The sequence below is a fragment of the Engystomops pustulosus genome, chromosome 5 (genome assembly GCF_040894005.1).
Source record: "Engystomops pustulosus chromosome 5, aEngPut4.maternal, whole genome shotgun sequence".
Classification (NCBI taxonomy): Eukaryota; Metazoa; Chordata; class Amphibia; order Anura; family Leptodactylidae; genus Engystomops; species Engystomops pustulosus.
In genome coordinates, this window is record NC_092415.1 from 50,493,466 (window position 1) to 50,511,796 (window position 18,331).

The following is an 18,331-nucleotide window of genomic DNA, read 5'->3' on the forward strand; positions in this document are numbered from 1 at the left end:
CCCCTCATTCTCAGAGACTGTAAGCTCTTATGTCACCCCCTCATTATCATAGACTGTAAGCTCTTGTGTCACCCCCTCATCCTCATAGATTGTAAGCTCTTTTGTCACCCCCTCATCCTCATAGACTGTAAGCTCTTGTGTCACCCCTCATCCTCATAGACTGTAATCTCTTGTGTCACCCCCTCATCCTCATAAACTGTAAGCTCTTGTGTCACCCCCTCATTCTCATAGGCTGTAAGCTTTTGTGTCAGCCCCTCATCCGCATAGGCTTTAAGCTCTTGTGTTACCCCTCTACCCTTATAGACTGTAAGCTCTTGTGTCACCCCCTCATCCTCATAGACTGTAAGCTCTTGTGTCACCCCTTCATCTTCATAGACTGTAAGCTCTTTTGTCACCCCCTCATCCTCATAGACTGTAAGCTCTTGTGTCCCCCTCATCCTCATAGACTGTAATCTCTTGTGTCACCTCCTCATCCTCATAGACTGTAAGCTCTTGTGTCACCCCTCATCCTCATAGTCTGTAAGCTCTTGTGTCACCCCCTCATCCTCATAGACTGTAAGCTCTTGTGTCACCCCCTCATCCTCTTAGACTGTAAGCTCTTGCGTCACCGCCTCATCCTCATAGACTGTAAGCTCTTGTGTCACCCCCCTCATCCTCATAGACTGTAAGCCCTTGTGCCCCCCCCCTCATCATCATAGACTGTAAGCTCTTGCGAGCAGGGCCCTTACTCCTATGGTTCCATATAAGTGTCTCTGTAAAGTAATATTATATTTGTATGTGTTCCCTATGATTTGTAAAGTGCTACGGAATATGATGGAGATATATAAAAAAAAAGATTATTATTATTAAAGTGGTGTTCCCATTTCATCAAGCTTCTCATTGAATCTTCATTGTTTATTTCCAGTGGACAGAAATCTGACCATGGTCACACAGGTGTGCGGCTCGTTATATCACACAGCTCTGATTACTCTCTATGATACTAACGAGCTGTGCACCTGTCATACCATGTTCCATTATAATCCACAGCTCTGATTACTCTATGTGATCCTAAGGAGCCGTGCACCTGTGTGATCATGGTCAGATTTCTATCCACTAAAAGTAAGCAATTACCGTATATACTTGAGTATAAGCCGAGACTCCTAATTTTACCACCAAAAACTGGGAAAACCTATTGACTCGAGTATAAGCCGAGGGTGTAGTATACAGCCAGCCAGCCCCATGTAGCATACAGCCAGCCAGCCCCATGTAGCATACAGCCAGGCAGCCCCCCCAATGTAGTATACAGCCAGGCAGCCCCCCCAATTTAGTATACAGCCAGGCAGCCCCCCCAATGTAGTATACAGCCAGGCAGCCCCCCCCCCAATGTAGTATACAGCCAGGCAGCCCCCCCCCAATGTAGTATACAGCCAGGCAGCCCCCCACAATGTAGTATACAGCCAGACAGCCCCCCCAATGTAGTATACAGCCAGGCAGCCCCCCCAATGTAGTATACAGCCAGGCAGCCCCCCCTAATATAGTATACAGCCAGGCAGCCCCCCCCCCCCAATGTAGTATACAGCCAGGCAGCCCCCTGCCAAAAAAAATAAAAAACGTAATACTCACCCTCTGGTGTCCGGATTGTTGGCGCGGGTCCCGATGTTCAGCGCAAGGCTCCCAATCTTTGGCGTGGGTCCCGGCGGCTCCTCTTCTCGCTTCTTTCTTCTCTGTTCTCTCTCCGGCAGAGTCGCGTCCATGCGATCTGCAGCGGGTGCGCACTATGATGCGGTGGTGTCGCGGCTGATGACATTGACATCAGCGGCGACACCGCCGCATCATAGTGTGCGCCCGCCGCAGATCGCATGGGCGCGACTCTGCCGGCGAGAGAGCAGAGAAGAAGAAAGAGGAGCCGCCGGGACCCGCGCCGAAGATTGGGTGCCCTGCGCTGAACATCGGGACCCGCGCCAACGATCCGGACACCGGAGGGTGAGTATTAAGTTTTTTATTTTTTACTTGAATCGTGTATAAGCAGAGGAGAGTTTTTTCAGCACATTTTTTGTGCTGAAAAACTCGGCTTATACACGAGTATATACGGTAAGTTTTCTATAGAAGGACAGCAAGCAGAGATCTAGAAAACCATGAGGAATTTATACAGGAAGTATATTGGAAAAATTGTATTATTTTTCATCATACAAACAATAACACTAATTTGCCGAATTAGGTATATCCCTTTCAGTGGGGTAACTAGGAGAGGAATGGCCCCATAGCAGGCTTCTGTATAGGGGCCCCCCTTCCCACTTAAAAAAGATACATATTTGTATATTTACACATGCAAGTTACCATTACACATTTATACACTCATATAGAGAATGTACACACAAATACAGTGCCATATACAAACATACAGCATATATACACACATACATACAGTTTATACAGACACTTGTGTAGACACATACACATCACATATACAGCATATATACATCAGATATTTGTTATATACATATAATGCTGTACAGGGTTCAGCATAATATCCTCTGTACATGTACATCCTCTACTGTAGTGTGTCAGACCAGATGATCGGGCCCCCTGACACTGCGGGCCCCATAGCGGCTGTTATGGCTGCTACCACTGTAGTTACGCCACTGATCTCTTTAATCTGTATCCAACAGTCCCATTGAGATGTGTAAATGTACATTCTTGACCTCCTTTATATGTCCAGAAGGTTCTACTACTAAGTTATAGAGGGATTTTGTTTTTGAAACAACAATACCTCATAAATCCTTTGATATTTCTAATGCTCATGACCCTTACCGGTTAGGCTTAGTAAAAAGCTGCTATGACTAAACTAACACCTTTTATAAACACATCCTATACCCAGTGCAGCATATGCAATCTCACCATCTCTATAAACTGTATAATATACGGCTTTGTCTGCTATAGGAGGAGGCTAGGTGAGAGCTGCTATTAAATGACACTCAGCCATTCAGTTAGCTGCACATGACATCTGGTGTTAGCAGTGAACAAACAGTAAATTGGCCTGACTATTACAAGTAGACATTAGACGCTGCGGAGGAACAAGGGTTGAGTATCTTGTTACAGACAGGGTGTGGGGCATGGGATATCGGCTGTGTACAAGTAGTAGTTTGATTCAGAGAATCATCTATGTAAGAGACATCTGTTTTAAGATTAACACTGCCTTTTACTTATTCTTAACTCGGGCAACTTGGTAAATAAAAACTTACTGATATCTGCTTTTTAAATCAAACTATAATATATTTACAGTAAATTAATCCTACGATTCCCTCGCTTGGTGACAGCAAATATATCAGTATATTTTAGAGGTCAGTACAATCAGTATATATTCACTGCATCAGAATCTTTGAAAGGCTTGTGAGAAGATTATCATGGAATAGCCCTTGAAACGCTGCTGGGTAAATAACAGAAGAGTGAAATCATCCTGCTCATCCCTCCTGAGAAAATGAATCATTAAGTGGATTATTTGTTGCCATAGTGTATTGTGGGTCCAGTGTTTTTATTAAGAAAAACGGAACAATTGAAAGAAGTCTATGGTGACTTCCTGAAAATGCCATAATAAAGACGTCTGTGTGGTCTTCAGATCCCCGGTCCCATAAAGCATATTATAGCTCAAACAGATTAGCATTAGCAGAAAATTGGGGAGGCCACTAGCCCCTAGCGTGTAGGGCAAAGACAAAGCAAAAAGGATTAATAGAAGTCATATGCTTGAAAAACGCAAAAGCAAATAGAAAGTCATAAAGTGACACAAACAAATCTGATGTTTGTGTATAAGAAAGTCATTTTATAATAATCTTTAATAGACTTTAATAATAGCAAAGACTGATGAATTCACAAAAGAAGTGATACTTCCTGTGCATCTATCATGGACATTTCATTGAGTGTAAGAAAATAGAAATTAAAAATATTATGTAATAATTAAAAAGTAAAAGAAAATAGATGAACAAGTACAACATTTCAAATCACTCAATTTCCTACAATCCAGAAAATATAAATAGCTAAAATAACAGCTATGGGTAACGGGCATAAGAATGAAAAATTACAAAATTTAAAGGTATTAAAATATAACAAAAACTGTGTGTATTAGGTATAAAGAATACAGGGTATGTATCATTCAGACTATACAGTAACCATCATAAAACAAAACCCCTAAAAACCTGTGTTTCTTTCTGAATTCTACTACATTTGGAATAATGAATAGTGCCACAAGGAAGTATACAGTTTTTTCGGACTATAAGATGCTTCTTACTATCGGACGCATCCCAGATTTAGGCTTCCAAAAAATGCAAAATATATTTTACACCAATTAAAACCCTCTTGGTCGCACTAAAGCACAGCACACAGAGATCTGCTACATCCATACATTTACACACACACAGCTCTGCTTCATCCATCCATTTACACATAGAACTCTGCTTCATCCATACAATTAAACACACAGCCTTGCTACATCCATACAGTTACACTCACAGCTCTGCTTCATCCATACAGTTACACACAGCTCTACTTCATCCATACATTTGCACACACAGCTCTGCTTCATCCATACAGTTACACACACAGCTCTGCTTCATCCATACAGTTACACACACAGCTCTGCTTCATCCATACATTTTCACACACATCTCTGCACCATCCATACAGTTACACACAGCTCTGCTTTATCCATACATTTACACACACAGCCTTGCTTCATCCATACAGTTACACAACCAGCCCTGCTTCATCCATACAGATACACACACAGCTCTGCATCATCCATACAGTTACACACACAGCCTGCTTCATCCATACATTTAAACACACAGATCAGCTATACACATATAAGGAACACACAGGCAACTATTCTAAACATGAAGACACACGCAGCTCTTCTATACACATATAAGGAACACTCTTGGAATTACTCTACACATGAATACTCACATAGCACTACTATACACAAATAAGGAACACTTTGGGAACTATTCTACATACACAGACCCCCCCCCCCTCTTCCCCTCTTAACCTCTTTCCCTTTTTCCCTCTTCCTCACATGATTCTAACATCACCGCAGGTAAATAAATGTTTGGGGAAACAGGATAATGCAAAGGGGAAAAATTGTGTCCTTTTTACATGGGTTGCAAAATCTGGGGGGATGCTTTCATCCTAGCTATGGGACACACACTCTGCTGTGTGGGGCCCTGAAACTTGGAATGTAAATTTGAGTTGAGTGTCTTTTGTCCCAAACTCTTCCCCAGCTCTTCTAAACTTTTGCCTACACCTGCTCGGGACAGGTTTATTTGTGCCAAAATTGTACCATTGTTTTTTTTGTCCACATCTGGATTTTAAAGATATATCAGATACAACACTGAAAACTTTGCCAATAAAAGAGATATACAAAACAAAAGGCTACATTCACACAATGATGTGCCCACCGTACTGTGGTGCCCTGGAGAGGCGAAATATAGCGCACCGTATTCCGTAGAAAGATAGGACATGTCCTATCTTTCTCCTAGCTACGGGACATTTTGGTGTCGCATGTGTGCGCCACAGTAACGCTCCTGTACGGCGCAGTGTGCCCATTGCAGTCTATGGGGGACGTATATGCAGCGTACATTCGTCGGCCATATATACGTCCCCCATATGGTCGTGTGAATATAGCCTAAGAGAAATGACCCCAAAGAGGAAGCCATATTACTTAAACATAAACTGGATAAAATACACAGTAACATTTGCAGCCAAAATCCATCTTTCTTCCAGCTTTCTTTGTATCCAATGTAAAAATACTTGTATAACATAAGATAAAAAAATAAATATACCGTATATACTCGAGTATAAGCCAACCCAAGTATAAGCGGAGGCCCCTAATTTTACCACAAAACCTGGGAAAACCTATTGACTCGAGTATAAGCCGAGGGTGGGAAATGCATTGGTTACAGCCTCCCAGTATTTAGCCTGCCAGACCCTGCCCCATAGTATATAGCCAGCATCTGCTCCCCAGTATATAGCCTTCAAGCCCATATCCCCCAGTATATAGCCAGCCCCCTGCCCCATTATATAGCCAGCCCCCTGCCCCAGTATATAGCTAGCAGCGGGGGAAGCCAGAAAGATGAGTTTTGATATTTCTTTTACTCAAGTATAAGCCGAGTTTGGGTTTTCAGCACATTTTTTGTGCTGAAAAACTAGGCTTATACTCGAGTATATATGGCAATTGATTTCAGAGTACAAAAAGTCATTTAATTTATCATAAACAGAAAAAAAATTAAAACCAATTGGAAAATGAAAAGAAGAAAGTAGAAAAATTCATGTGTCAAAATTAGGCCACAAAATGTTGTTGATTGCAAAGCAAATCCATAATATCAACAATAGTAAATCCGCTCAATATGGATGGGACACAGCAGGAAGACGTTTAGTACTTATTCTCAGTTGTTAAGTACTCAGTGTGCTCCCTGAGCTAAGCAGATCTGTTATTTGGAGTAAAGGAATATTGCTCATTTGTCGCCTTAAGAGTATTTTTTCGATGGGAGAGTTTTTGTGACATAAAAGGATTTTATCCCAGTTGCATGGCTTTTTATCCAAGCCATCTGTTGTGGAGGTCTGGAGTTTTAGGTGAATTTTATGGTTATTATTGCTTTTTCTGTTTGGAACAATACAATTATTTACTAAAAGTTACATTTTGTGATAATTAAACACAATGGGGCACATTTACTTACCCGGTCCAGTCGCGATCCAGCGGCGCGTTCTCTGCTCTGCATTCGGGTCCGGCCGGGATTTATGAATGTAGTTCTTCCGCCGTCCACCAGGTGGCGCTGCTGCGCTGAAAGTCATCTCATCGCGCCGGAATTCACCACCTCGGACCAAGTGAAGGTAAGCGGTCCCCAAGCGACACTTTTTCGGTTTTTAAATGCGGCGGTTTTTCCGAATACGTCGGGTTTTCGTTCGGCCACGCCCCCCGATTTCCGTCGCGCGCATGCCGGCGCCGATGCGCCACAATCCGATCGCGTGCGCCACAATCCCGGGGCAATTCAGGTACGATCGGCGCAAATCGGAAATATTCGCGTAACACGTCGGGAAAACGCGAATCGGGCCTTTAGTAAATGACCCCCAATGTGTTTAGCATCACATCATAGCTGTTTTAATAGGCCATCCCTCAAAGAGAATCAGATCAAAAAATAATTGCTATGTCACCAGAAACTATGAGATAAAATAATATAATATAATTTACATAAATGTAAAGTGCATAAAGCCATTCACAAAGTAGAACATAGACTTTCAAATATATTATTTAGAATATTATTGATATCAGTTTCAGCAAGATAATTTTTTTGTATCTTTCTTTTTATTGTTTTAATATATAACAACATATAACAGATAACACAGTGCATGTATTACAATGATTCGCGAACAATGTGATCATCTGCCGGATAATTCTTTACCCTACGTATCTAAAATCATTAAAGAATTCAATTCAGTTAGTTACAACAAGGTTAACGAATCCAAATCCTTAATTTTAATTATGGGCATATCTCAATCAGCTGGAGAAATACTTGAATCTAACTTTCCTTTTACATGGGTCAGTGGGAAACTTCCCTATTTAGGAATTTCCCTCACTTATCCAATAAGTAACATTTTATGAACTAACTATACCTCTTTAATAGAACAACTACAAAGGGATATTCAATCCTTTTCTAATTATCCGGTATCTTGGCTGGGTAGAATAGCCGCCGCCAAAATTATACTTTTACCAAAAATACAGTATGTTTTTCAAAACATTCCAATATTAGTTCCACTCAATACTTTATTGCGCATTCTACAATGCAGAAGTTCATCTGGAAATCCCAAAAAGCTAGGGTAGCAGCAAAAATATTACACTTACCCATGGAAAAAGGTGCCCTAAGCAGTCCCTTCATAAAAGCATACTACTTGGCCACAATACTGGACCAAGTCAAAGCTTGGTGGAATAATGATATATCTAAACAATGGGTTAAAATTGAATCTGCAAGATCATTTTAACAAATTTGAGCATATTCAATGGCATCTAAGCCTGAAAATAGACTGCTATGTGCTTATTCTATTGGGGTTTCTTTGTACCAATCACAAACTGGATCACGATAGAAGATGATACCTCTAAAGAAAACACAATTATTACATCAACTATTGACAATAGATGATGCACATGGTGTTTATTTGTAACTTTTATACCACGATTTGCACCAAAATTGTGACTTTTTCCATACATCCACATCAGGAATTTAAAGACAAAGCAGACACAACACTGAAAATCTTGCGCAGCTAAATGAAAAAGTCACACATTTTTACGTGAGTGTGCGAAAAAACACAATGCTCATAATGTGCTAGCTGGCATTTATACGGCTAGCATACGGCCGCCATATACGCCTGTGTAAAAGGGGCCATACTGAAGTAGATCCAGTGGTAGGTTCCCCCTGGTGGCATCATCCCTAAAGAGTTTTTAATATGCCCTAGTATGCAGCACTTTAACTAAAATACATTCTTTTATTAATATGCTAATTTGTTGCAGAGGCTACTGAGGGTGGGTGATAGCCTCTACGAGCTCTAGGGGATGAGGTCATTACATGCCCAGTTAGCCCTGCAGAGACGTGTTCACGCCAACTGTGAATCAAGCGGCATGGACCCATGCATGCACACTGGTGCTGCCAGAAGAAAGAAGACAGAAGCAGGCAGGGGAGCTGGAGCTACTGTGCATGCGCCGAGCTCTCCGGAAGCTGTCCGCCAGGTTCACAGTTGGGCATCTCTGTGGGGCTACTGGCAGAGTGGAATAGTTCTAGCTACTGTAGCTTGCAGTAGCCTCTGCAACAAATCCATACATCAATAAAAGAATATTTTTTAGGAAACATACTGCATACTAGGACATAAAAAAACAATGTAGGGATGATGATGCCCTGGGGAATCTACCACTGGATCTACTTCAGCAAGTGGATTCTTGATGGTAAATTCCCTTAAACCATCTTTTTGTTTTTCAGCTGAAGGTTTAGACTGAATGTCTATATATTTCTAATGTTATTATAAGAGAAATGGTTAGGGATGAGGAAAAGTTCTTGAAATGTATTTACCCTTTTAAACTTTTAAATTGAAGTCATTATTTCTTTCTCAAATGTTTTATATACTGTTCTTTAATGTCCTTTAAGTTTGTGATCACTGCCATGTAAGCTTCCTCTTCTTCTAATGCGATCTCTCAAAGCCTAATCTATAGATATGTCACTCGTGGTCATTTGGTACAGATATAGTTAATACCTTGCATTTCTGTAACTAAGAGTTATTAGTACTAATGTAAAATGCATTTGATATTATACAGATGGCACAAGATGTTGTTACTAAGTTATTATCTCAGATAAGCTGCAATGTTAAATTCAGGACTTAGAACTATCACATCAGATTACATTATTGAAGGGAAATGGGCAGCAAGCGAAGTTAAAGGATCTCAGTCTATAAATAATTTTTTATAGTAACAAACCTTATGTATGTATTTATGTGCATGAAGTATTGTTGTGCTGGTAGACCAGTGTGATTATTGCATTTCATTATATACAATATTAAATAGATGCTATTAAGTATCATGTCCTACAGTATGTTACTTATCTATTATTTTAAGTATAGATTTATTTCTAATGTATTTATTTATTTTGTGATTTTTATGAAATAATATGGAAACACTAATTATCACTTTATGGAAGAGATAAAACCTTTCTCGAGTTAGACAAATGAAATTGGCCAGGGATACCAGTGGTGCTAAATCCATGGAGACTACAACTGTGTTAGGTCTCTTTCACAAAAACAGAATTTTTTGCTCGTATGCTACCCGCACCGTACTGTTTCGATACAGGTACCATACAGCAACATTCATTTCAATGGCCAATACATCCATCTGTATGAATGGAAGTATTGGCCACCGCATCATAATGTTGATGGGAAAAAGATAGAGCTTGCTCTATGTTTGCCTGTTTGTACGGTGGTGCTGGACTCCTCTCTATGGAGAGGGGAGGAGCGAGCATCGTTCACCCCTCCTCCCTCCTGTGTGCGGTTTTATGCTGGTGAGCATACGTTTCTGTGAAAGGAGCCTTAGAGTTCATGCACACAAATAACGTGCAGTAGGGATGTGTACTAGCTGTTATTTGAGCGGCTGGTACATGTCCCCATTTACTCCTATGTGCTCATTCACACTGCCATAGATTCCCTTGCCCCATGCACGAGAAGAGAATCCAACCAACCCGTCCTGAACACCAGATATATCAGGAGGACTCTGACACCTTGTGGCCCCCCTTCACACCCTTGTCGTAAAAGTGGCATAAAGGGGGAAGTAATCACAATTTTTAGTTACAAGGAATTGAGATTATTAAAGGGCTTGTACACAAAGAATCTGTGTACAAGCTCTGATAAATATCCCTCATATGTCAACAATTTAGAAATCTCTTTCTTACCAATATCCCTATAAGTCCTTATATCCTAAAATACTTTTACAACATTTCTGCAAAAATATTTGTAATTGCTATAGGTTTTTCTGTATTAAATGATACTTTGACACCACAATGTCATCCCACTTTTATTCTAACAGTATTTTTGGTTCTAGTTGCACAATTTTACATTGTATTGAAAAAGGTCAAGCAGCTTCCCCTCACCCTATCTTTAAATTGGCTGAGATTTAGTGATGAATATTTCAGCTGAAATTGCGGTTAAATTCTGGAAGCGTCTTATTTAAATTCTACTTGCAATAAGCTGCAAAACATGGCGAGCATTAGGAGGTTACACAGAACTCTGGCAAAGAATTACACATTAACTGATGTGATGTAAATCAAAAGCTGCTTTCTAAATCAGATATTATTTAAATAAAAGCTTGCATTTACTTTTATCCCTTAAAAGCACCACATGGCCACACTATCAAAGCCGCAAACTGTTCATCAATTTCAATATATCTTTACAATTTCCCCAGGCTGCCGAGATTGAAGTGGATGAAAATGGAACTTTGGACTTGAGTATGAAGAAGAATAGACTCCATGATAAGACTGGTACATTAGGCTCTTCCAATGCCATCCTATCCACCCCATCATCTTCTCCTTTTAAAACAAGTAGCCTCTTGGTCAACGCTGCCTTTTACAAAGCCCTTTGTGAAAAAGAGGGCTGGGATGCCCCAATCAACTACAGCAAGGTCCATGGTAAAAATGGAGAGGACATTGAGGTACAGTATCTACAGCTTTATCCTACAATATCACATCACAGAATGTGACTCACATATCAACTCATTTTAAAGTAACCTTATTATACAGGAATAAAAATAACCCTTTACTGAGTAAATAACCTTCATGTAGCAACTGTCCTATATTCAGTGCCAGCAATGTGTAGTCCAGGAAACCCTCCTCCTCAGTATTGTGATGTACCCGTGCCAAGAGATCTGTGCAGAACATAGTGAATACAACATAATATTCCATAACCGGGTGATGATATTGTCTCATGCAATGGTCAGCACAGCCAAATAGTTTCATACAATGCTTGTCATTCTTGTCTTAGGTGTATGTACACACAATATTTGGTATATTATGGAAATGCAGTTATAGACAGAACTTTGCTATGATAATTAGAACCATATGATTCATAAATAATCTGTAGATAACAATTCATACTGTAACAGATATAAATGAAAGTATTTGCCGGAATATGTCATTGCCATACATGAAACCAACATACAACTTTTTAGGTTCTTTTTTTAGCAGAAATGTAACCATAGTCCAAGTTGTACAAATAGTGGTATCACCCAATGTTATTTTGAAATAAAATATCTAAGTTAACATTTGCCACGCGAAAACAAACATAGTTGGTACATGATCTGCTATTTTGCGTAGATGAAGGGAATCCTTGCATCATATATCACCATGATGCTTGGAATCCTCTCTCCAGAAGTTTGGTCATTCTGTGATTCCCAGATGGACTAAATTTGTCTGTTACAGTCACATCTTCAATCATAATAGTTTATCTATATCACACCTATTGATTACCGAAGATTCTCCATAGGCAGAAATCGAAATGAGCTGTATTATGGGATGTGGAAATAATATACAAAGTGCTTTCATTTATTCCTTAAACAATAGTAACCATCAAACTGTTTTGCAAATAATATGGCAATATGGAGAGTATATGGCAATATGGCTATATGGACAGTATAAGGGTAATACTGGACATTGATATTTAATATCAATAGCAAAATGCATATAGGTCCATCTCCCAGCATCTCCAGCAATCAGTTGATTAAAAGGCCATGGAAATCCTAAAAGAGACACAGCTCCCAACATTATGGTAGTTTTATCGATCTGTTTACAAATTCTGTCTCAATTTGCTTCAAAAAACACATTTTTAGAGACTTTTATGACATGTATGAAAACTGGGAGTGGCCTCTGTAAGAGGCGTGTCTTTGTGAGGAAAAGTGAATGTACCAAAAAACATGCTACTGCCCGAGAATTTTGGTGCAGTTTTCTGGGGTAAAGTAAACCAAATAACTTGAGGAGAAAAGTACAACCAGACATTCTCAGCTAGCATCAGACACTATGATAAATCCTGTGCGGCAGAAGAGTGTTTAGTCCATTTTTGCACTGATTTACCTTATGACACTTTTGATAAATTAGTGCCAATGTGTAATGACTGTTACCAGATCTGTTACCTGACCCAGCCACACAATACATTACTGCAGTACTTCCATCAGCTGATCAGTGAGGCACAAAACATTTATTGTTCTCTTGGAGTCCAAGTTGCCCTGATGGTTATTGATGGTTATCCTAAAGAAACATGATGTTAATTCCTTAAATAATCTGCAATATTAAAGATCCAGAATTCTATAGATTATTGTTATTTAAGACATCCCTTATCCACTCAATGGCAATCTGCAGAACAACCAATAGTCAGACCTGCAGCAATCAAATGCTTAATTCCTATGCTGTGAAAAGGTAGCTTTTTAAAGAGCTAAAAAAATTGTTGAGGCTCACTTCTCCATTCTACCTAGACATTTTTGTAATCTAATACCTGTCTGTCTTTCTGGCAAGATGGAATTCAGCAGAAATGCCAGGCTCCAATTGGGTGTAAGTGTGTAAACAAGGAAGCACTCGTCATAAGATATTTTACAAAGTTTCTTATAGTGGTTTAAAGAGGACCTGTCACTGGATTTTGACCACCTGGACTAACAATGCCTGCTGATAAAGGGTTACAAGTCCTCCCCATGTCACCTAAAACTAGCTGCCAGTGGGGCACTGTACCGCAATTACAGACGTTTTTTCTGATATGCAAATTAGCTTTTCTGACTCATGTCTGGTGTTTGTGACTCTTCTTTCTCAACCACGCCCCATTATTCTTACTGACAGCTCGGTGTCTTTTCTAATCCCTGCTCTGCCTCCTTGTACTTAAGGACTGTCTGTTAATATTCAGCTACAGACATATAAAGCTCTATGTACAGATGGGAAGTATTGCGTCAATTTTTTACACGGTGCTTTGTGTTACATTCATGACATGTGACAAGAGTGACATCATGGCAGGTCCTTTAGCCTTTAATAATAGCCAACTGTACACCATGTATGTGATTACGTGAAATCACAGCAGCCTCCATGGAGGATGTAGAGGAGTAGAAGTCCATGGAGGCTGATGTGACTTACTTTTGTCAGATACATGCATGAGTACAGTTTTCTATTGTCAAGAGGCTAAAGAACCTGAAATGATGTCACTCTCGTCACATGACATGAACTGTGACCAATAAGGAGGCATAAAGCATGGTGAGTATTAGATGGATGGGGCCGGATGAGCAGGGTACGCCCTCTTTGATGCCAGGGAATATAAGATAAAAGGTGATTTATGTGGATGTAAGTGAAACAATTTTTAGCTAAGAGAAGGGTGTCAGTCAGTGAATAGAGCTCTATAGGAACCAGTCACTGACTGTATATGTGCAAATGTGGTGACACGTTCCCTTGACTATTGATTTATGCACAGTTTTTTGAAAAGAAAGTACAGACAGTGCCTGGGTTACTTACAAGATTGGTTCTACAGGTTTGTTCTTAAGTCGAATTTGTATGTCAGTTGGAACTGTATATTTTATTATTGTAACCCCAGCCAAAAATGTTTTGCTTTCTGTGACAAAATGCTGGGTTGTCATAAGAACCAGGATTAACAATAAAACTTTATTGTAGACATTTTTGATAACTTTTATAGCTGTTTATTGTAGCCTGGGACTAAAGAACAGTAAATTACCAACATCCAGAGTTTTGTTTGTAACTAGGGGTCGTCTGTAAGTCAGGTGTTCTTAAGTCAGGGTATATTCTTCAAGTAATAAAGATATTGAACTCACCATAAGGATAAAAATAAAAGCATTTACATTATGACCAAGGACTTCATTTTGCCAATTAATTCTATTGCAGATTAGTGAAATTACGGATGAAATGTATAAATATTTTCGTTCTTTTCTTATTTCGCCTAAATTCTAGACAATGAGATTTTCTACGTGGTCTTTTGTTCATTGCACCCGTTCATACACATAACAGTTGCTTAATTTGGGTGGCAATTTACAGAAAATATTGTCTATATGTCTCTGTGAAATAGCCTGTCCAGATGCCCTCTAACAAACAAAAACAAAAAAAGAATGGATTTGGACATGGCTCAAAATCTCTACAAAATCCTTGATAAATAAATAGAGCTGTTAGTTTAGTTCAAACTGTCAGTTCTCCAACAATTTCAAGGCTTAAAAAATTGTTAAAAGTGCCAGATGCCATTAACTGTTCTCCATTTTACCACTATGTTCTGGTCTTTGCTGAAATCGCTGTAAACTTCCATCTGCATATTAATAGAATTTAAACTATTCCTCCCTCTCTCTCTTCTCTTTCTGTCCCTTTTTTGACTAACCATCAGGCATATTAACACAAACACCTACAAAATGTCACCAGCACCAGAGCTATTTAAAGGCAGAAAATATTTCCAGGGAAAATTTAAATAATACATTAATATTTAGATATTTTTAATGGCGGGAGTTTACTGACAGATAATAATATTTGGAGAACATGAACTGACATTCTGAAAATTTTGTACAAGTCAAAAGTATATTACTAATGAGTCACTGTCACCTTCCTGGATTTGGATATAAATGTACATCCATTTTTTACAATGTGTTTCTGCAAGTGGCAGCTATATCTGTAATACATAGCTACAACAGTCAGGATTGGAAATAACTCCTTCCTACGACAGCTTACCCTGTGTAAGTTGAGGACAATATAGGGCATCTAAGTGAAAACAACAAAATGGGACTACAGCGTTAGTATTTTTTATATCCTATTCAGCTTTATTCACAACTATACTGTTCATTGATGCTATATACTGAAAGAGTTAAATCAATTTGTCTTTAACTACAAGCTCATGGAAAACTGAGAATTACAAATAGAGGCTATAAATAAGTTACCTACTTTTTATTTACCTGCTATGGCTAATTTAGCTTTAGCTCAAGTTTCTATTATATGCATATTATCACCAACTGCCCCACTCATCAAACTCTTGAGGCTCAGAGTATTATTGTTATGGCGCTGTAAGGACAGACTGCCAGCACCAATCACGGGTATAACCACTATGATTGAGTCTTCGGATTCTTGGCTGAACCCAAACCTTAAGGGGTTTGCTCGTCCCTAGTCCCTCACTAATTACCCACCCTGCCTTAAGCAGTAGGTGAAACCTGGTTGACGTTTCCTTCCTTTTTCTGCAAAGGGCAACCACTGGGCACATTTACTAAGAGCAGTGCAAACTGCACTAAGTGCATTTTACCTGTGAAGTGTGTAGGGTATGCCAGATTCATGATTTCTGGTGCCTGTTCTTCATCTGGCACCCCCTGCATTGCCCCGACAGAGAGCACCAACTTTTTTTGGTGCACCTTTAACAAAGGGCTTGCAACACAATACTGTCCGACTTTCCATGATAAATCCAACTTAGCACCGGAACGCCCCCTAATTTGTGTCACATGAAGACTAGTGAAGCTGCACCACAAAAGGGTCGTGTGCTACACAATTGTAGCACAGGCGTTTTTTAATTACCTGTGCAAGCAGTTTGCACCCAATATAACGTGCAAAGTCTGAGAGAAAACTGGCACACAGCCCTTAGTAAATGTGCCCCAAAGACTGGATAGCGCAAACATAGAAGAGTTGTTGACAAATAAAGAATCAAGAGAACAATGCAGTACAGAATCAATAGGCAGAACAAATGGTCAGAAAACAAGCACAAGATCAAGGCATTAAAAAAAACAGAATACAGATAAACGCCAGCAGCTCCTAAAAGACTTACAAAAAGCAAGGAGGAAATAGCAGGGAAACCTTTTATAAGATGTCAGAGTCTAATTTCAGAAGATGATCTGACCAATTCTCTGAGATCCAGACAAAACATGTCAGTGGTGGAAGATTCTTTCTATCTCAAGCATATTAACTGTTTGCAACAAAGAGCAAAATGTCGTTTTTTTACTGTTATTTCTTCCCTACTGATCTGCTTTGTCTGAAATCAATTAAGACAGCCAGGAAAGAAGTAAAGTAGTGTTCAGACTAGTAGAGACAGAATTACACTTGTGATTCACACATCAGCGCATCCTCAGCCATACTTTACACACAGAGGATGGTGCTGAAGCACAAATGGAACTTGTTGGCGCTAAAATAAAAGGTAAATCCATAATTATAATTATTTAAATTATTTTGTGTCTATCATTGTTATTGGGAATACCGGTGGCTATTACTATTGTGGGGCAAATTTAGATGTCATTGTTATAGAAGTTGTCATTATAGCAAAACCTAATAACATTGCCATTTAGTTTATTATTACTCCAAACATATCAGTTTTTTCAATATGATGAGTTATTATTTCACTCGATTTTTGTGTTTTTGTGGTTGTCATCAAAGAATTTTTTATACGCACACTTTTTCATAATACTTTTCAACTTGAGGCATTATTCACAGACCTTAGCAATCAAGTTGCCATAAAATATAGTAGATGTGGAACAATGAGCAAAGCATCCCTCCCGCCAACACAACTGCAGTGCTTGTTTTCATTAGTCTCAAAAGTTATTAAATACTAAATGCTAAGATAATAATAGTTTATGATAATGTCCTTTGGAGCAACAATCAATAAATTAAATTAAAATCACATTAGTTTATTGTGATAGCCAATTTGTTTTTAAATTTCCCAATTTACCAAAATGAGTATCATGTTTTTTTAATGAAGTCATGAATTAATTACATCCCTGTCACTGGGACATTCCATGGATTCGATTATTGACCTAGAAATTGCCGCAGACTTATGCTACTATGGCATAATTTCCGACTTAGGGTACATTCCCATGACCGTTGGTGGACGTATATGCAGCTGCAAGCTTGCAGCCGTACATATGTCCCCCATAGTGCAGCAATGGGCGCACGGAGTGATACTGTGCTTCACACGTGGGCTGCTCCGTACATGGGGAAAAGATATGCACCATGCATCACTATAGAGCAGGGAGGGGTCACCCCTCCTCCTCTCCATTGTAGTGGATCTATGCCTGCCAGCCATATGTTCGTGTGAATACGGCCTTAGTATTAATTCTTATATAAATAGCTGTATATGAGACAGACATAATCTATGTGATAGAGTAATTTCCCTTTTAGTTGCCTTTTTAGAAATAAAAAAATTAAAGGACTTTTCCTAATTACAAAACAATATACATGGTAATTTTTCAAGGACACGTATGAAAATTTTGGAAGCAATGGGGCAGATTTACTTATCAGGTCCTGTCGCGATCCTGCGATGCGTTGTCCGACGAGGATTCAGGTCTGCCGCGATTCACTAAGATCATGCGCCCGAGATCCTGCATCTGTCGCTTCCCCGCCGAGGTCTGCTGGAGGTCACCTTCTTCTTCCCAGTGCTTGTATGTGTGTGTCTTGCGACATATTTCTAATTGTTAAATCCCGCACGTTGTCTGAATCCGTCGGGTTGTCCGGCGGCCCGCCCCAAAATTTCTGTCGCATGCAAGCCGGCGCCGATGTGCCAAAATCCGACCGTGTGTGCCAAAATCCCGGGGAAATTCGGTGCAAAACGGAAATCGCCAGGAAACCTGACAAAAATGCGTCCGACGGACCTTAGTAAATGAGCCCGAATATGTCCTTCCTTCTCCATCCACTTATTGTTAAGTAGGTTACTCAGTAGTCAGTGCCCCTCCTGAACCCCTAGTACTGTCTCTAATTATGTAGCACCACTTCTCGGCTGGTCTTTATATTCTTGCTTTGTCCTGTTTTCTATACATTCTCAGTATTCATGCAGACTGTGCTGTGTTCTTTGA

General features: G+C 39.6%; 1 protein-coding gene across 9 annotated transcripts in view; it reads left to right on the forward strand.

The window, feature by feature from the left end:
• Window positions 1-18,331, forward strand: part of ST18 (ST18 C2H2C-type zinc finger transcription factor) — a 166,288-nt gene that overhangs the window by 107,580 nt on the left and 40,377 nt on the right. For all 9 annotated transcript variants that reach the window (XR_011855708.1, XM_072151929.1, XM_072151931.1 and 6 more), the window contains one exon: window positions 10,961-11,206. Coding sequence is in view for 8 of the 9 variants with exons in the window: in XM_072151929.1 (XP_072008030.1) it covers window positions 10,961-11,206 (246 nt within the window). In the remaining variant the exon portion in view is untranslated. The remainder of the gene's footprint in view (window positions 1-10,960; window positions 11,207-18,331) is intronic.